Here is a 21628-nt window from a genome sequence, read left to right as displayed (position 1 = left end):
GTTATTCTGTTATTCTCTTTACTTGGGAAACTGTTACTGTTATGTGCCATGTGATAAAAACACTATTGTGCTATCGAAGGATATGATTACATACTTATTTGTAGCTTATCTTCTTAATACAAATGTTTATAATACAATAATGGAAATGTTTGAAAAAAATTTGAAAACTTTACCTCAATTCCACAAAGTTTAAAAAACAATCTAGTCATGAAGCTACCAAATTCACAGGATTTTCTTCCGAAAGAAAAACTTATGAACTAAAAAACTAAGATAAACTAAAACCTTTCCTACTAAAATCAACACTTCATCTAAACAATTCCCATTATCATAATGCCAAAATTGAAAGATCCAAGTTCATGTTTACATCTCACATATAGTTTCTGGCTGCCATATTGATTCACCACATGAACTTCACAGGATATGATTCAAAAATGATGATGAACTGTGCATGATAGCTTTTTATTTTGCCACTTTACAAATTTACTTTACCCACACTCTTTTAACACTTAGTGTACTACAAAATGGAATTTATGATTCACAGTGAATTGAGTATACCCTGCATTTTCCACTTCTGTTTCGTATGCTCACCAACAGCCCGAATAAATTGTTGATCAATCTCGTACATGATAAACAATTTTTGCCATGAGCGTGGCTGCCTCTCTATTTGGAACCTGAACACGAAAGTACCCACCAGTTTTTCAACATAACCTACCAAATATCCATTTATATGGAAGAACCCTGTCAGCAATTTTTTTTCTTCTTTCTTCGGAACAGATTTTCATCTATTTCCACAATCTTTCTAGGGCCATCTATTTGCTTGGATCAAATGCAGAGAACATATCTCTGTCACAAAACTGTTTCAGTCAACAGTCATATTTTTGAAAAACTTGAGTTATCTCTTGCACCACTTAATCAACGACAATTCCTCTTATTACAAATAATAGTCAGGAACCACTGAATCATTTGGCAGAATGTATGCTTTTTGGAGGGGGCTTGTAGTTCTTTACATTGCATCTCCAAATGCTTTCATTAATAATTCATTTCATTTCGTGGCTAGTTTTAATTAGTTCCATTCATTGACTATTTTCGCATATCTGAATGTGGGGTAAAATGCCTCATTATTGGAACAATGGCATAGCATCTTCTTCAATCTTCAACAAAACAAAAATATTAACTCCCCCCCTTAAGAGGAAATACATGAAAATGCTGCCTACTTCTCTTCCTCAGTTGTCAGTAAATCAAAAATTCTTAATATATTTTTTTAAAAAGAAAACAGGTTAAAACACAACTCCCCATGATGAGTGAACTGATTAAGTAATTACTTTTAGTGTAAATATTAATTCAGCTTTAAACTTAAGAATCATAAACAGTGAATGCAACAAAATTTACTGAAATTACATCACAAAATAACCAGCATCGTACAGAGCAGTAATCATCTTACAGAATTTCAATAAACACCTTAAAATTAAAAGCTGGTCTGTTCTTATCTTTCATGTATGCAGTGAAAAGTTTACTTGTGCAGTGGTTCACATAGCAGATGTGCTTTATTTTTCCTGATTTAAGTAGTTCACAATAGGACTGTTGTTGGTGATTTATAACTATTCTTGGTGATGTTTAAAAATGACAGCTGCAAAAATGAGGAAATATCCTAAAATCTAGCAAAACCAAGCGCTTTCTAATCAGCAATAATGAATCATAATTCTAAACAAGATTTTAGTTCCGCTTGAAATTTTTCCGCATCATCAGTTATTATACATTCTACAACAAAAACTTACATAAGTAATACAGTAGAATTCCGATAATTCACAACCATTTAATCCATAAATATTTGCAGACCATGTTCTTTTTTTGGGTAACAAATAAAATTTCAATTAAGAAATTCAGCATGGTATATTTAATTTCAGTTTTCCCTAATATATGATATGAAAATAAACTTTCCAGCAAAATGCATTGTATTTATAACCCACCTTAATAGAAGAAATCAATTTTTTATACACTTGAATAAAAAAATTTATCTAGTGTTTTCTATGTTCACTAAAGGTTGTTTAGTGTTTTCTACATGCATATCATTTTATAGCAAATAATGCATTTTCTAAGGGCATATCAGTGCTCTCATTTTATAGCAAATCATGACTGTCTCAAAATTTTTCATTTTAGATAAAGCACTCTTTTTGAATATATAACCCACACTTTATTATCATTATCAATTTTGAGTTTAAAAAATTAATCCATGCAGAGTGTTCATTTGCCCACAACTTTTCTGATGCTGAATTCCATTTTTAAGTCGCCTATTAGATCTGGTTCGTCTAAATTCTGTAGAATGATCAGTCTTGCTTATATCTGCAGCAAATAGGGATAGATATTTAAAATTAGCATCTTGTAGAGAATTTTTTAGCATCCAAAATAGAAAACATGATAAAGAAAAATGGGCTTAAGGACATTAATTAATACAAAATTTCAATTCCAGCCCTTTTTATTAACAACTAATACTGTTACTAATGAAACTTCAGATGAGGAAAACATAATAGTGGAATTAGCAGAATAAAGTTTAGAAAAACAACAGACTTTTGCAAAAGGTTATTTAATTTTTCGGTACTATTCTATTTTGAAACCCGTAAAAAAATCGCCAAACTATTGTTGATACCAGTGCTGCCAAAAATAATTTCGGCAACCCTAATGCAAGAAAGGAAGTATAAAAGTAAATAACTATCTAAGATTAATTTTGTTTTAATTTAAATAAAAGGTTAATTTCACATAATACTTTATTATTATAATTTATACAAACAGGGATAAACATAACTGAAAGCATAAGGGTAAATAACTATTTCACATCATTATTATAATTTATATAAAAAAAAGGCTAAACAATACTGAGTGGATTCCTGCATCGCTATTTCGCTACAGAGTTATCGCTCAAGCATTAATTCATCCCACTGGTTGTTCAAACATAATTTTCTATAATGAATGATGCCTTTTCTTTGAAAAAATTCTATTGCAAACCTTTCGTCACTGGGCAACTCCCAAATTGTTAAATCCGCAGCATTATCGAAAATGGTTAAAAAAAAGTTAAACTAGTATTTCAATGCCGTCTTAAGAAATATAGAACTATCTAAACTTACACAATTTGAAATCAGCATGTATGCTAGATTTGGCAAGCTGTTAAATGGACGTGTTTGCTAGATTTGGTGCTTTTGTGCATACATTTTTGCTACAATTTTTTTTACGCTCCTCAAAACAGAATAGTACCAATTTTTCTTTCATTTAAGAGCATAAAAATTCCCTTTTCCTCTTCTCTATGTTTTCACTTAAACTAATATTTTCATTGTATATAATTGCATTTAAAAAATATAATTTTACATTTAATGCATCTTGATTACACAATTAAGCTATGAGTATGTTTCGTTTAATTATTTATGTGCAAACATTCTAAATTTAAAACAAAAATCAGAATAAGAAACATAAACAAAACATATACATTGCAAAATTCTTTTATCTATGCAACCCATGATACTAAAGTACACAAATTATAAAAATTCTTCTGCAATACATGGCAAGTGCAAATGATATAATAATAAAGCTTACAAGCATCCTGCATAGAAAGTTCACCCCCCCTGATAATTAAAAATATTGTTCACTCAAATATGCCTATTAAATCATTTTATAAAATGCATAGTATACTTAGAGCAGACAAAATAATTTTAAGCAAATGACCAGAAGCATGACAGACATTTTATAAAGTAATTTTTATTTTAATGTTAAAATCTAAATTATACCCCTCGAGAACCATTCACTCCAGTTAATGGAAATCCCAAACAAATAACAGCAGTCACTGATTCAAGAAGTGCAACCTGAGAAATGAAAAGATTGCATTATATTCAAATTGAAAATGAAAACACATATAAAAGAAAGCAAAAATGATGTCAGAAACATAAATCATTTTTAATGTAGGATCACATTTCTTCATAATGGTCTTAATAGAAAAGCAAAAATTAAGATGCTTTGAGGTTTGAGCAAATGCTTATATCTTCGAAACTATGAATGTTACAACCAATCTAAATATATCATTAGGCAAAACAACAGATTAGCAAACACACACAAATAGATAAATAAAAATAAAAATTTTAATTAAAAAATTGGACAAAGGACATACACATAGTATCCCACCAAAAATTGCAAAATTTTGGTGATATCAAAGCTCCATGCACAAGCACAATCGTGTATGAGTGACAAGGTCGTCTGGTAGACAGTCACATATCAGTTAATCAGTGTGTTCTGGTGGTAATTTGTGTTCAAAGGCAATTTATTTTATTTTGCTAAGCTGGTGGTGTTGCAATTTATAGAAATGTGACGAGTGTAGCAGATTATGTACCAAATGAATTTACTGTTATGCAGCATAACCGAATACAGGATTCAGAAGCAGGTGATATTTATATGGTTGATGTAATTGTTAATAGACAATCAAGATTTACTTTAGCATCTGTATATATTCAACCAACTGTTAATTTGAGAGATTTGAAGATGTTCTTCTTTAGTTGCATTAGTGAAATACTCGATTGATGAAGAGTTTCCTGTAGATACAGATGTTCCTATTATTCTGATGGGAGATTTAAGTGTAGATGTAAAATGAAATGAAAAGGCATTTGATTTTATGAAACATCATTTTAATTTCAATATGGTGCCAAGTAATTATCCAAGTAAACTTGACAATTCATTTCTAGATTTAACATTTACAAGAAATATAACTGCAGACATCTTAAATTATGTATCTTATTTCTCATATCATTCATCAACCAATTTTACGTGGAGTCATTTTGAATAAATAAATATTATAAATAAAGTAAAATATATGTACGTGTGTAAAATATTCTGTCTGTTTTATTTGTTCTATAACATCCTTGCACTTCTGTTAGTAATCCATTAAACACCAGCAGCTCTTTAAACTAACAGAGAGCCTATGTTCAATTTTTAATCAAAAGCTTAACTTTCTGTAGTCATAATACCATGTATGCACTTTTATCATGGTTTTTATTATCTTTACAAAAATTAATTCATGAAGTTTTTTTAGAATTATTTAAAAAATGTTCCTCAATCTCTTCATGAAATTTAGGACAAAATAATTACAAGTGTTTCTATATTTCTGCATATTTCACTTAATATTTTTTAAAGTCAAATTATAAATTTTATACCTTTTTAGAATTTAAAAATTGAAGTTTTCTCTATAATAAATTACTTAATCTAATTTTTCTCTTAAATAAACTATTTATTTGGCAAATATGCATATTTTAGATGAAAGGCTTCTATTGATAGGGTTAACACTGAAATTAAACTTTAAAAAAAAAAAAAAAAAAAAATATTTCATGACCAAAAGCTGTAATTCTCTTGTTCAAGCCTAATGAACTAAATAAAAAATTTCAATATCAGTGATTAAATATTTCCTAAGCATTTACTATGAAATACAATGGAATAACTATAAATGTTAGAGAAATTCATATTGTTTTTCATTATTGTGAAGCAAATAAAAATAATCTATATATCTAAACCATTCAAAACAAACAGACAGAACTTTTAAAAGAAAATATGTAATTCTGGAGGGGCTTCATTTTGTAAATGAAATATATAACAGCAGCACATCATTCCCAACCTTTCAAAATTAAAAAATACAATATGCTTTGAGAAGGAACTTCAGCATTTACATATTATTCTGATTGTTGACCATAAAAGTTAGTGGAGATACTGCCAAAATGGCATGAATTGTGCCTGTGAAATTTAGAAGGAACTGATATCTATTTATTTAATAATCAATCAGTATTTAAGCCACTTCATTTTTGCACTTTGTAAGAAAGCTTCCAATTTTACTGGAAGCTCTATTTAGAATGCCATGAGAACAAATTTCCCCAAAGTAATTGTTCTTATCTATTATTGTTTCACTGGGTATATTCACCTGACTACACTGTGTCCATTAATACATCTTCTTCATTTTTTTAGTAGTAATAGGATCACATAACATTTCACTGCTCTTGCATTTCTGTTGTAGACAAAACTGCAGCATACAAAAATAGCAGTTAATGTATATCCTTGGTCATAAAAGCAAAATATGGCTTGTCGAGAATCAATTGAAGTTGCATCAAATGAAATCATAGCTTGACATTATATATCCTTAATTATAAGCTTGACATTACGAGTTATGTCAAGCTTATAATTGGGGCTAAATCTCGCTTCTTGGGGACAGTTTTATGATTGATGGGACAAGTACAGTAACCACCACTTACTAAAATCCCTTCAGTAGTCTTCTGTTACTGGGACCAGATACAAAAACACATGTATATGGACAAATACACATATAACGCACATACATACACACAAAAACACGTGCACAGAAAAGTACCATCTCTTCTGTTTCATACATATTATTTTAGTTTATTAAGCCTCTGAATTTAAACATGTTGATCTGTGCACTGCAAAACATGATATCAATTCCTTGCTTAAAAAGCTGAATCTTAAAAGCTGTATTTGCAGTTAGAGATACTAATGCTTTTCAGAAAGAGATCAGGAGTGTACACTGCAAAGTTATCTAATTAGCAAAGCAATTGTTTTTTCTTTTCAGTTTGCTGTCTCATTCCAAAAGAAAATCAGTAAAAAAATTGTCGTCATCAATGAGCTCTTATTGCTATGGTAATAAGCAAAAAATTCTTTCAACCATTAGACAATAAGGATTTCTGCTTTTGTCAATAACCTCAAGGGCTATCTTCATAACCGTAGGGTCCGTATTACTTTTAATATAGTAACTAATAGTTACACTTACTAATAATATAGTAACTCACTCCTTGAGTTTTTTAAAATTGCTGCTGTTTCACTTTTAAATATTAATGTGTGTTCTGACAATATTCTGCAACACAGTTTCAATGTCTTGATTTTCCTTTTTGCACTTCCTTGATACATTAGCAGATCTTCAGCAATTCTTCTTAAAGTAAATTACAAAATGCTGTTTGGGAAATTCCAAACTTGAATGCACTTTTTCTCTGGCTGCACTTACTAAGAACATCTAGATCTTTTAACATGTAAATCTATTTAGGCTTGAAACTTTGCTCAGGCATTTTTGATATGTTACAAGTGAAGCACCCCCCCCCAAATAAATAAAAAAAAAAACAACTTCCAGAGATTAATCGATTTCAAAGCTCATGTTTCCAAGTTTCAAACAAACACAGTCAATTACATTTTATTGGCACACTACTCTGTGATAGATAGGGCATTATCCACAATAAGTTAAATGGATGAACTACATATAATTTTGATAGGTGCAAGAAGGATATTCTGGTAATGAAGAATCAGTCTTTTGCCAAATTGAGTTTTATAAGTGGTGGACATGACTTTAATAAATGATGATTTTACTATTGATTAGCATATGTTTATTTTTGTTCCTGGAAATCTGAACATAATAAACAGCTGGTTTTATTAATGAGTTTAATAAGCAGTAGAACTTACACTAGAACTTCTATATTGTTATAAGTCTTCCCTTACAATGGATTTTTACAAAGCAAATGTTATACATATTTTCAAAGCATTCTACATAGTCTCAAAGCATAGATATTTTATCCTATTCCCTCTCTCATTTAAAATTTCTAATTCGCATCACTGTCAACACATAGCAATGATTAGTTACTGGTTATAAGTTAATAAAAAATTTCAGTTGCTGTTAAAAAGAAATCACACATATACAGAATTTGAATGCTGCATAGTTGCTCAACTACACTCTATTAATATATGGACTAAAAATATAAAAGAAAAAAAAAAGATTTGATACAAATATTTTAGGATACATACATGACATGCAATTAATGCACCAACTGTCCAACCCAATAATATAACAGGTCGATTTGGATACTGATTTTTAATCTGCAAAAGAAAACACAGGATTGTATGAATTTATGCAATAAAGTTTAATAATAATATTAAATGACTGCAGTTTTATTGTAAACATAGTTCAGTTTACCAAAATACTTCAGATCTTTCTCTCTGCAATCTTGATTTTGTCTTCTTAATATGTAGCGTATTCGGAAACTAAGTACCGTTTCATTCTAGTGCCGTCGCATCGCTGTGGTAGGCGTCCCGCGCATGCGCACTAGTCTTTCTTGTTCACTGACTTTCAATTGTTGCCATTTTGGTTGCTCTATGTTGTGTTTTCAGTTTGCTGTGCACATTCAAAATGTTTAAGACAATTAGTTCTCCCGCTGACTGCGAGATTCGTGCCGTGATTAAATTTTTGAATGCAAGGAATGTTAAAAAAGGCCGAAATTTATTGTCAAGTGACAGAAGCTTACGCTGAATACACGATAAGTGATGGAATGGTGAGAAAGTGGGTAAGAATGTTTAATGCAGGTCAAACAAATGTCCACGCCGAGGCTCGGAGTGGTCGGCCTTCTGTTGTCACCGATGATTTGGTAAGGAAAGTTGATGAAACAATTCATGAGAACAGACCCTTCACAATCACAACTCTTTCAGAGGCATTTCCATAAATTTCACATACTGCTTTGTTCAAAATTGTGTCTAACTGCTTGAATTATCGAAAACTGTGTTCCCAATGGGTTCCAAAAATGCTCACTGATGTTCACAAAACAAAACGACTTGGTAGTGTCCTGACATTTCTCACGCGGTACAGTGATGAGGGAGAAAACTTTTTAAACCAAATTGTGACAGGTGATGAAACTTGGTTGTGTCATTTCACACCAGAATCGAAACAATCGATGGAGTGGAGACACACTCATTCTCTGAAAAAACAAAAGTTCAAAGTGACAATGTCATCACAAAAAATTATGTGCAATGTCTTCTGGGATAGGAAAGGTGTTTTGCTTACTGAATTTCTTCCCAGAAGTGAAACCATTAATGCGGCACGATATTGTGAGACTTTAACAAAACTAAGGCGTGCCATTCAAAACAAACGAAGAGGGATGCTCAGTAAAGGAATTGCGTTGCTCCATGACAATGCTCGGCCCCATACTCCTGGTGTCACTCAATCTTTAATTTGACAGTTTCAATGGGAGCAGTTCGATCACCCGCCGTACAGCCCGGACTTGGCGCCGTCCGACTATCACTTGTTCCTGCACATGAAGCGCGAGCTTGGTGGCAAGTGCTTTGGATCTGACGATGACACGAAAAATGCTGTGGAGTCGTGGTTATCGAAACTGGCGGGAAGTTTCTTTGACGATAGTATACAAAAACTGGTCACCCGCTATGAAAAGTATTTGATGATCAGCAGAAACTATGTTGAAAAATAGTTTAAGACATGTATTTTCATGTAAAAATAAAATTGGATTCGAAAAAATTTTTTTACTTTTTTTTTTTTTTTCAAAACGGTACTTAGTTTCCGAATATGCCTCATATTTATATTGCTTAAAGTAATATAAATACCAAGCAGACAAAATCAAGAAGGAATTAAAATTTTCCAAATTTTTATGGCCAGCAAAATGTCGAGCAGTTAGTCTCATGGGATTGAGAATTGAACAACAACTGCCAGGGTAAAAACTAGAATTTCCTTCCAAGTGCTTAGCTCAATAATTTGCAAACGGAACTCTAAAAGCATTATATTTCACAATGTGTTATCCTTTTTATAAAGAAGATAATCATTTCACAGTGATTGCCAAGAAAGGAAATGGAGCAAGAGCTGGTGGAATATTTTGCATATCAATTTTGCATCACTGTCAAACATTTCGAATAGAAAATGAATCTTCACATTTATCACTATCCACAGAGGAATCTGGAGAACAGTTCAGTTATAAAAACCATGCACATATCTCAAATTCTAAATTGAAAGTGCTTGAATTTAAGACCATTTCTGAAAGCAATAAATATGAAACCAACTTTGCCATCACTTTTACTACCATCAGTATCGCAAGTTATTACATACTGCAATTTTATTGCTAAATAACATTAACAGCATTTCTTTCTGACAGATGAGGAAACAGATGAAGGCAAAACACAATCATAACTAGAAACAGAAAAAGCACCCAGATTTTCCCTAAAGGCAATATCATGAAGAATGACAATGTCGAATGGAGGAAAACAGAAATAGCATAAACAGACACAAAACTTATGGTATGATATTCACAAATGACCCGTAGAAATATCCGCTTTTGAATGTGATGCAGATATATATAATGCATTTTCTTCTTAAGCGCCATACTCAAAACTCCAGAGCCATACATTATGAAGGCTTTAATTCCTTACTTATAGATGAGTGAATGTATGTTAAAATCAATACCATACTTATTGCATGCAATTCAACTTAATCCATGCCATAATTTATCACATCTCTCTGATACGCAAGTTCAGTGTCTCTTCCAAGAAAATTTACATTCAAGAAATTCCCCTACCACAGCCAATAGAGTTTCATCGAGAAAGAACTGAAATGCATGATAACAAACGTTTTGCTTTTCAATAATCATGATTCTAGTTTTATCAGGATTAAAATCCAATTTAAAACTTTGAGATGAGATCATTAATAATAATATTCCAAAACGATGGTCCAGAAACTCAGCCTTGAAGGCAACCCTTGTCAAGGCAACATATTAGAAAAGCTGAGCCATGTTGCAATCTGGGCAGCCTATCATTTAAAATGTCAGCAGCAAGTGAATAAAATATTCACTAAAAACTCCATGTTTTTAAGAAATTCAAGAATACAAGGGCACCATGCACTAAAGACACCTTTCGTATCAAGCAAAACCAAAATAGTGCACAAATGTTTCTTTTTAACCTCTCTGAACAATCTCATTCAAGCATAAAAGAGCATCTTCAATACTCCTCTGAGGTATAAAACTGTACTGTTCACTAGAAAATAAGTCTTCTTGGCACAGCGAATTCTCTTAATAAAAAGTTTTTCCAAGCACCTAATTATACAGATATTTTTAATGATTTAAATGTCCTAATGAATAGAAGCTTATGAAAACAAGAGAATAATAAATAATTATACAAATCTAGCTAACAAATGCTGTAAAAACATAGCTTTTGATGATCAGATCCAAAAAATGTGTCACTTGGAGGATTAAGCTTTCAAAGACAGTTTTGTATTTAACAATTTATATGTATTAATGAGAATAAAAATTCAATAACAAGTCAAACAGATCGACAATTTAAAACGTATGACAACAGAAAAGCAAAGCACAACACTTAACTTCACAAACCAAAAAAAGTATATTAAATAAATAGGATAAAATTCAAACTGTTTTCAGTTACATCAATAAGTTCACAGAAACATTATTATCACAAAACTTTTGAGTAAATAAATCCATCCAAAATGCTTCACACATTAGTCAACTTCATAAATAAAGCCATAAAGGTTATAATTTCTAAAATGCAGCATCTGCAGGCAATATGACTTGCATAATTGCTAATAACAAGAGGAATATATAAGTTAATAATTTAATACAAGAGTCACTTTAATAATATTCATTAAAAATTGCAATAATCATTCATAGCAAATCAAAAATCTAAGCTATATTTACCTACCTCAGCAACTTTGTTTCTCACAGAAGTTACAATCTGATCGATACAGTCTTCAATGGTCATGTTTTCCTTATCAAAGGAATAAAGTGGAACATTCATAATCTTGCATAAAGAACTTAAATTATTATGCCAAAATTTTAGCCTGGGAGAAAGATGTGCACTGATATGCTGTTGGATGGGAGGCTCACTTGGGCACAAAAGAATAACAGGATTGCCAGGCAATTTTTTCTAAATAAAAATAATAATTTCTAAGCATAATTTTAAAATCTAAAATTTGCTAATTATTTTCATAAAGTTTTATAATTTATATTTCTACTATTAGAAATATTTTATTATATCATTCACAATCAGATAAACAAGATATACATCTACTTGCAGTAAACAATAATCATGTTATTATTTCTCACGGAAGTTACAATCTTCACTGATCATGCTTATCTTATCAAATGAATACAGAGGCTGTTCAAACATTTTTTAGACAATTTTCACTGTATTTCACCTAAAATTTTTTTGTTTTAAATGTTCTATTTGATAACCCTTATTCTCTACTATCTTTCAAAATCATAATCTTGAACAGCTTTCCAAAGTTCAAGAAGAGTTGTAGGTTGATGTTTAGACAATGAATTTTTTAAAAGTGCAAAAGTGTAAAAACCAATGGGCGATATGTTAAAAGATTTAGTAGGGATATGAGTGAAGGGTTATGGCCTTGATATCCATTTCTTGTTGCAGTTCTACTGATTGATGGCACTGTGAGTAAAGAGATGGTACTTCATATTTGAAAATTGGGTATAAAATATGTTACTGATAATATGCAGAGTTGATCTTAAAATTTTTATCCAGTCCATTTATTTTAAATTTGCTGTTATATAAAAAACCAACAACAATCATAAATCTCTTAGAATCTCTCTTAGATTTTTTTCTTCACTTTGATGATAATAAATGGATTTCCTTTTATTGAGGTCATTTAAACACACTCAACATTCATGTATTCTGACAACACTTTTCCATTTTTACCTGGATAAATGTTTCTCATAAAGAATTCTGCAGTGCATTCTGCTTTCAGCGATATGTCATGGAGAAAGACTATCACATTACGTTTTCTCGCATTAAGATACAAATCAACATTAATCACTTTTTTTACAGTTGATATTAAGCATTTTAATTATTCTGTTGCTGCCTTTGACTTAACGGACTTTTTTTTTTTTTTTTGTCAACATTAAAGATCTTACCTTTACAAGGTTCGAATATTCCATTTTTTCCTTGGATATGTATTTGGAACAACTTTCCCACTTGAAGCCAAACTTTTTTCCCTTTCTCGTTGACAATAATCATAGTTTTAAATATCAAAAAAACATGGCTTTCACAGTGTTTTTTAATAACTAGATACAAATAACATTCTTCAAAAAGACCACAAATGTAGCCTTCCATATATAGTCAAAAGTCGTTAATCCGGACTCGTCGGGACTTCGGCGATTCCGGATTATGGATTTTTCCGGATTATAGATCATCAGTTTAAATCTCGTAAGATGGCATGCAGAAATTCTAAAATTAAAAATATGAAACCATAATTTATGAAATAAAGAACAATTATGATCTAAAGGGTATCAAAATTTACAAAAAAAAAAAAAAAGCTTTATATTTATTTGTTTACTTTATTAAACATTTCTTTTAATGTAAGTTGTTTAAGTTGCTTCGTTTTAAAAAGTCAAAAGTCTTTAATTCTATAAACAGACATAATTTCTTGTTCAGTTACAAAGTTCCCCTGTTCAAGCCCCGTTAATTGCTGTGCCGAGAATACCGACTAACTTGTCAATCGAAATTTTTTCGTTTTCACTAACCTCTCTGTCACATTCTTCATGTCTTTGTCCATTTTTTGCAGCAATTACACTTTTTGTTTGTTGGACATCGAACCATACTTTCGTTTTGTAGATCCTTCGGAAGTTCCAGCATCGGAAATTCTATTTGACATAATCGAAAGTTCAAGTTTACTTTTATAAAATTGCTCTTACAGTCTTCAAAAAATAATAAGCGGGATCCAATTCGAAGATTATGCAATGATTAACATTAACTGAAATAGATAATTAGATAATTTTAGCTTACACCATCCATTATACATTAAATGCGCAGGCGAAAACGTATTCTGCACTTGCGCGCACGCATATGCGCAGTAGTCAAGGTCTTACGCGCACGCGTAAAACGCCTGTGCGCATGCGGAGAAAGTTTTTAGCTTTGAGGTCCGGATTATAGATCATTCCGTATTATGGGTGTCCAAATTAACGACTTTTGACTGTACTACTTTTTTCAAAGTGCCGCTGCATGAAAACAAAACTGTCAAGTAGCGGACAACACTTTATACTTTTAAAGGTAGATTGATAATCTGCTATAAAGAATTTAAATTATTATGCCAAAATTTAAGCTTGGAAGAAAGATGTTCACTAACATGTTGTTGGATGGGAGGCTCACTTGGGACAAAATCACAGCAGGATTACCAGGCAATTTTTCTTTATGTAAATAAATAAGTAAAAATAATTTCTAAGCATAATTTTTAAATTTAAGATTTGTTTATTATTTTAACAAAGTTGCATAATTCTATTCCTACCCTTAGAAATATGTTATTTTACCAATATAAAGATATTTGCATATGTTAAACAATAATCATCTCATTTATTATGTCCAATACGAATAATTAAACAAATTCCAAACATTTCGAGTGAATCAGCACTGCAATAACTTCTATAATCCTCATTCCTTGCATAAAATTTCTTTTACACTTCCTTTAAAGAAACTTGATATCTATGATCTTATGAGCTATACCTGTTAATGCTGTTATATCTTAATTTTTCCTGAAGTTTAATCTTTATAGCATACAATTAGAAATACATATTTGTAAATTTCTGGGGTGTATGAGCTCTAAAATGTTGACAACTTTAGTACTTCTTGTTAACATGTTTTAGATAAAACCACAAATGTTTAGATTAAAAAACTGGGGGGGAGGGCTGAGTATATTCAGATAAATGTGATATCCGTACAAAAATAAAATAATGTTTACTTTAATAATAAATTTCATAACTACAAAATTAAATACAGTAAAACTAATAATTCATGACTGCTTAATCCTGAAATGCCAATGATCTGCAATCATTCCTTAATGTAAATAAACAAAATAATCATTTTCAGATAATTCAGCACTGAAAATATAACAGCAATAAGCAAATAAACTTTGTGATGAAAATACATTATATTTATACAGTATTTTCATCTAAAAAAGCATACTTAATTTATTATAGAAGTTAGTTAACATATTCTGTGAGCACTGCACCACACATTTTTTTACAAAAAAATAAATATCCTAAACTCTGTGAATTTCCAGTTTTAGATATATCTTAACTTTTGGAATTTTAATGCATATTCAGCTATCTTTTAAGACTAAGTTTACATGGTGAACAGGTGTAAAAGAGTTTACTTATCAGCAATTTTTCTAATGTTGAGTTCCAATTTAAATACACTCATATTAGTCAGTCTGTTTGCATTTTGTACAATAAGTAATCTTCCTTTAAAACATTAGCAAATACGAATGGATTTTTAAAATTTACCTATACAGATTTTTGGCAGTAAAAAAAAGCTGGTTTATTTTTAATTATGGCAAAGGAACCTAAAGCTATGTGCCTAAGAGGAGAAATGCCTTCATGAAGAACTTTCTAACAGAAACTGCCTCATATCCATATTACACATGGGAGAAACCATAAAAATGGTCAAACAGCCAGCCTGTTCACCTGAAATTGAACTCAGGTCAAACTATAAGTGTTCAGTGATTTTATCAGACATTATAAATGGAAAATATGATAAAGAGTCTGAAAAAACAGATTTTTCTTAATAAATCCAAAATTTCAACTCAAACATCTTTTTAAATTGCTAATTGTATTATTAAATTAACTGCACCTGAATAGAATACAATGGCAGAATTATCTTAGGACTTCAATTAATCACACTGTTGGGTTTCAAAACCCTATATGTACAGTACAAAGTCCAAGATTCGGACGTCCAATATCTGGAATGATCTAAAATCTGGACTCAAAGACATGAACAACTTTTTCTTTTGTTTGTATGCTTTATGCATGCACATTTTATACCCCCCCCCGAGCATAATAAAAACACGTGAAGAGTCCCAATTCTTAATTTCATTTCCACACTAAATAAAAAACCTCATTATTGAAGAAACAATCATTTTAGCATAAATTTGTATCATCAATAATTTGGCTCTGCAGCTGCCAAATTGCCTATTTGACTTACATCCGAAACTGAAACGTTTTACATAGATACATCGTTGAATTTACACCTACTAATATTTTATATCCCGATGCCAACCTGGCAAATCATTATTATATTTTGCTTTCATCACTGCATGTTTATCAACACATGACAACTTAAGTAATGATACTCGTATAGCAACGCCTAAACAATTTTTTATGTTAGTAATTGAATAATGAAGAGTATGGTAACCTTTTGTGTTGACATTATGCTTGGCAATGATTACAGATGTAAGTTAAAGGTGCTAAGAAATGCTGGAGTAAAACTTTCTTTCCATATGCTAAAAATAAATTTTCTTAATGATACTCATACACCAAAAGATTACATTAATGCTATTTGAATTAAGAATAACAACTGATTTGTTATTCACATAAGCCCAGAAGCAGCGCCAGGGATCATATGGCCACAACGAACGGCAGAAGTTAGGGAAGACAAAGGAAGATGCTTAGTAGCAGAATTTAGGATTTGCAGAGACAGCATCAGGCAGTAAGATATCTAGCTCCACCCTTCACAAGCCTTAAGTATATGTGGGAATTTATTTATTCAGGACTTATATAAGCCTTAAGCATGTGCAAGAACTAGACATAAGTATAATAAATAACTAAACTAACACAATTCAGGTGTAATTGTCTCAGTGCGTGATAGAAGCAAAATAAAATTTAGTGGAACAACTTGTCTTTAGTTGCCAGTATCATGATACATAGCCAAATATGTATAGTGAACGACAGCTGAATTTTATGATGGTAGCCACAAATTTTAAAGGTTTTCGAATATCACAAACCAAAGGTGAAATTTTCCAATTAACTCATTTTGTAAAGAAATGTGGAGAAAAAGTAATAAATGAAGATTATATAAAAGAAGTTTTTCATTGTGAAGACAATGCTCCTTAATCATCAATCAATTAACGGATGGCAAAATCTACTGTATGGTTCAAAATTCAGAAAATACCGCTACCGATAGTGAAGAAAGTGACAGACAGGTTACGGAAAACAAAAATATTTTGATTGACAAATTAGTTGGAATTCTCCACACACCAATTACAGGACTTCAACTATGTAAGTGAATAAGAAATTATGTCTGTCTACAAAATTAAAGAGAAAGTTTTAGCACAAAAAACGAAGCAACTTAAACAACTTATAGTGAAAGAAATGTTTAAAATAAACAAATAAATATTAAGCTTTTGTAAATTTTGATATCCTTTAGATCATAAATGCTTCATTATTTCATAAATCCCGATTCATATTTTTAATTTTATAATTTCTACATGCCATCTTACTAGATTTAAACTGATGATCTAATATCCGGAATTGCCGAAGTCCCGACGAGTCTGGATCTCAGATTTTGTACTGCATTTATTTATAACTTGTTGAAGAATATAAAAGTTTCTTTAAAAACAATTTCACTGGTGTATGCATACATTTTTTCCCCTACAAAATTAAAAGATTTCTTTACTTCCTCAAGAAACTTCCCTATCATATACTTTTTTTTTTCCCTCTCCACTACACTTTTTTTTTTTTTTTTTTTTTTTTTGTACTGATAATATATTTTTGTATAAAATTGTATTTGAAAAGTATTTATACATTTTTGTATATGTAATACAGTTTTGTGGTAAATTATAACCATTAAGCCCGAGTGGCAAGACCACCTTTATTCGGTCATGAGATTTTCTTTGTCTCCTATTGTATTAGTTTATAATTTAAAATATATTGTTTTCTTACTTTCTTTAATGATGTAAACATGATCTTAATGAATGGGGTTCATGAAAATAGAGACTAAAATAAGTAATTATATAAATTTAGATATTAAATACTGTTTAAATATAAGTTTACATGAACAGATTCAAAAAGCCGTACCACTCAGGGTTAAATATAATATTTTGCTAATTGTATAGTATGTGTGGTCTATCACTTTTAGATAATTATTTATTTTTTAGATGGCAGAACTAAAATTGGTTGCTGTTTTAGTCATTTCTTTTTCCCATCATTTTATCACATTCAAATTTTAAAATAATGTTTAAGTGGTGCCATCTAAGAAATAACTAGCTAACTAAAATGGGTAGATCACATACTATATGATTGCTAATATTTTACAGTTGATAAATTTTGATTAAATACTTCTTAAGCTATGAATACCTTTCAATCATTTATTTATTTGCATTCAATTCAAACACAACATAAAAATCAGAAAAAGAAAAACATAAACAAAATTCAAAACAATTCCCTACAATCTACAAACTTCTGTTCACACAATCTGTGGTCTATTGGAATTCTTTAATATTTAAATTCTAGATAACATATTTTCTAATTCATTATAAAATAATATAAATAATGATTTACTGGTTTGTGCTGATTAAGCAGAGGAAGTACAGGATCCCATTGTTTCTTTATCATCTGAGAAATGGCATCTCTTGCAGGTAAACCAGAATTTAATTGGAGGAATTTATCAACTAGACTAGGCACCTATTGAAATATATTTGAAAAAGTTGCATTAATTAAAATATACACCAAAACACAATAAAGCAAGTACAAAAATGTAGTTATTAAATATATAGACAACCTACTTTTGTCCTTAATGTTTGTAACACATCTACATAACTAGAAAGAGTTGGAATATCAGCCTTATCTAAGAGTGTTTTATGAAGCCACGATAACAAATTCATTTCCTATAAGGATGATAAAACAGAACTTTTATTGACATTGTACTAAAAACCCCGAGTGTTTATTATTTATAGTTCATCTCTACTTAGACAAAATATGCTGCAGTATTGTTCAGAATTATAGATTTGAATGAAAGTGACTAGATTAATCAAACACAAGTAAATATATATTCTATTATTTTATTTCCTAGAAATAAAAACCTCTATCATTGTAATAGTTTCATTATTTTGTGCTTTATACTTTACACACTTCTCAAAACATTTCAGCAACTATCTAAGTCTTGTGACCAGATAAATGGAAATGAATGACAAAAATTACTTATTATAAAATTAGGAAAAGATTTGAAAAGAATGGAGTAAAAATTTGATTGATAACTTTGATTTAAGCATTTGGATTTTTTCTTAATTAACAATTTTCATAATTGAAAAAAAATCAGTTTTACATATAAAATGAAACTTGAATATAGTTAAAAAAATAGATGCTCTCCAAAACCATAAAACAAATTAAAATAGTTATATTTATAATATAGAAGTGGGGGAAAATTAAAGGAATAACTAGCTTTTATATTAATTCTGTTAAGTGAAGACTAATGAAAAGTGGCTGATAGCACAAAGTCAGTGTTGGTAGTCATTTTCACTAGACTGAAACATGCAAAATTTCTCCATCCTTTCTTTTGGTATATAGGAAAAAAAGTTGGAAAGGTACTTCAAATTCTAATTCTAAGACTATTAAAGAATTGGATTTTTTTTTTTTTTTAATGTGGAAGGCAGAATGATAAGGTATCGGATGAATTATGAAGAGCAATGTGTAATTGGGAAAATGAAACAGATACTGATATAAGTTTATATGGATTTAAGAATAGCCAAAAATGTAGACAATCAGGTCAATACCAAAAACTTGTCACAACAGACTGTTGTGACAAGGATCATTATTTGACTTACCATTTCTACAAGAAATAGATAAATGGCATCAGATCAGACTATAAGGTGGTGTGCTGCAGCTATAGGAACTGAAGTATCCACATAAACTGGAGAGTGAAAAATTGCATAAATGGGCTATGTGAGAATTCTATGTGTCTCCCTAACTCATGCTATGAAATGTGCCCGATCGTAGTGATGAAGACTAGAGTATCAGAGACTGGAGATGAGTTGTGGATTTCAGAAATGCTATGCTCATGTTTGATTCCCATGCTTAATTTCCATGTAATTATTAATTAATGATTCCCATGTAATGTTATGTCTTGGACCCTCTCTTGCATATGCAGTATCAATCTAACCCATGGTGCACTATGGAAACATTCTCAGAAAGAAGCTAAATGCACAATGGGTTCGACCATTCTTAATGAATGCCTTCAAGCAAGTGTCCAGCACTCGGACCAAAAAAAAAGGGGGGGAAGCTTAAATTCTGTTATTTTACAAATAATTAAAAAAGTGCTTCCCTGGATGTCTAGAATTAGATTTAAATTATGTACTTAAGCGTAAGTAGTTTATAAAAATTTTATATATTCAGAAATATGTAAAACATAATAAAAGAAAATTAATGACTGTTTTCACATGTATGAACGTTTTACACATACATGAAGTCTTAAACACAGAATGTTTAAGAATTCTGTGCAGAAAAAAATCACTTAAAATTCATGACACCATTTAACTACAGATATTTCTCTTATTCAGTTTCACTTTAATCACAACTTTTTACCAGAAATCAAAGCTTTGTTGTCAGTTCTCGGAAAAAATACAGTGCATTTGACTCGGGGACAACCTATTACTTCAACCAAAAGATAAATCAAAGATACCTAAGAACAATTATAATCATGTCTTTGGATGATAAATTATAAATACAGTTCTTGCAAGAATGATAAACAGAAATATCTTCGAGCAGACTTATTTTAAAGGAAAGAACAATGCATCACATAGCTGCCAACCTTAAAATAAAAAAGGAGGAGATCTCATGCCCAAAGAGCTTTTATGCTGCACATATGCACATTTTCAAAAGAACACCAAACCAACTGGTATTTGCCTTATAATGCTTGAAATGGGTTACTCGGATATTTCCAATTTGATGCTGAAGTAAAAAAAATACATTAATATTTAATTAGATATCTTAAATTTTATGTTTTTTTGGCTAATTTCATTTTGTAATTTTCTTACATTTTTATACTCAAAAAATCTTGAGTAGAAAAGGAAAGTTTAACTTACCAATATACTTCCAAACAAGATAAAATTAGAATTATATAATTAATGTACATACAACTATGGAAATAAACTTAGCAATGCCCCATACATTGGTGTAAAACAAATCTAATTACTAATGTTTACTGATTAAACATTGTTTGAGTTTTCACATGAAGTTCTACAAATGTCTATAATAGATTTAGATATTCAGATCAAATTTAATAAGAAAAATTATGCTAAAGTCACCTGAAGTGGAAGGAAATGAAATTTGTACAATTTAAGTATCATTAATTCAATAATTTTCCTTTATTGCTGAAAAATACTTTTTTCCTTAGTAAAGAGTACAGATGAAGAACTGGGAGGCTAGGACATGCAACAAAAAATCATAATTGGCTAGGTCTTCCCTCGCTTTAATCACTCCTGCAGTTTCTGAGCTATTAAACAGTTTCATGTTGCTGGACACAAGAGGATGGCACTTTTTCATTTTATGTTTATTGTTTTTCTTATCACTTAGTGGATTTTTGATTGAGATGTAATGCAACAGCAAGGAAAAAAAAAAAAAAAAGATAAATGTTCTATACGCAAACAAATTGTAAATAGCAGTAAGAAAAGTTTCTCATGTGATAAAACTTCAAAAATTGCAAGCATCCTGTAAATTTCTTGAAGAGAAGGTATGCAAAAAAGTTTTCTTAGCAGATATTCTTAGATGATAAAGGTAAAATTACGCAAATAAAACAAATTACAAACTTGGAAAAAACAAAATGAGTCTCACTTCTGTATTCAACATAAAGTAAAACATTCATTAGTCTCTCTGCACAATTCACCAAATAGCAACAGCTGCAAAAATATCGAACCCGCTTCATTTCTGCACTTCATAAAAAGCTTGCAAATTATTTTTATTATGTTGTAAGGCCTTCTGGTCTACAAGAATCTCCATTTAAGATTCTATGAATACAAACTGCCTGCAGATGACTGTTCCATTCTGTTATCATT

The 21628-nt window shown here is 30.4% G+C and overlaps 1 protein-coding gene across 3 annotated transcripts in view; it reads right to left on the bottom strand.

The window, feature by feature from the left end:
• Nucleotides 1-21628, bottom strand: part of LOC118204494 (uncharacterized) — an 89291-nt gene that overhangs the window by 52147 nt on the left and 15516 nt on the right. For all 3 annotated transcript variants that reach the window (XM_085813970.1, XM_035376806.2, XM_035376807.2), the window contains exons 5-9: nt 18365-18466; nt 18141-18263; nt 11500-11724; nt 7822-7893; nt 3774-3848 (exon numbers count right to left, since the gene is read on the bottom strand). In XM_085813970.1, the coding sequence (XP_085670096.1) occupies nt 3774-3848; nt 7822-7893; nt 11500-11724; nt 18141-18263; nt 18365-18466 (597 nt within the window). The remainder of the gene's footprint in view (nt 1-3773; nt 3849-7821; nt 7894-11499; nt 11725-18140; nt 18264-18364; nt 18467-21628) is intronic.

Source organism: Stegodyphus dumicola, chromosome 3 (genome assembly GCF_044657685.1).
Source record: "Stegodyphus dumicola isolate Sdum_Otavi_A_Nest chromosome 3, ASM4465768v1".
Taxonomy (NCBI): Eukaryota; Metazoa; Arthropoda; class Arachnida; order Araneae; family Eresidae; genus Stegodyphus; species Stegodyphus dumicola.
Note: the sequence above shows the minus strand (reverse complement) of the source record. Positions and strands in the feature narration are given on the sequence as shown.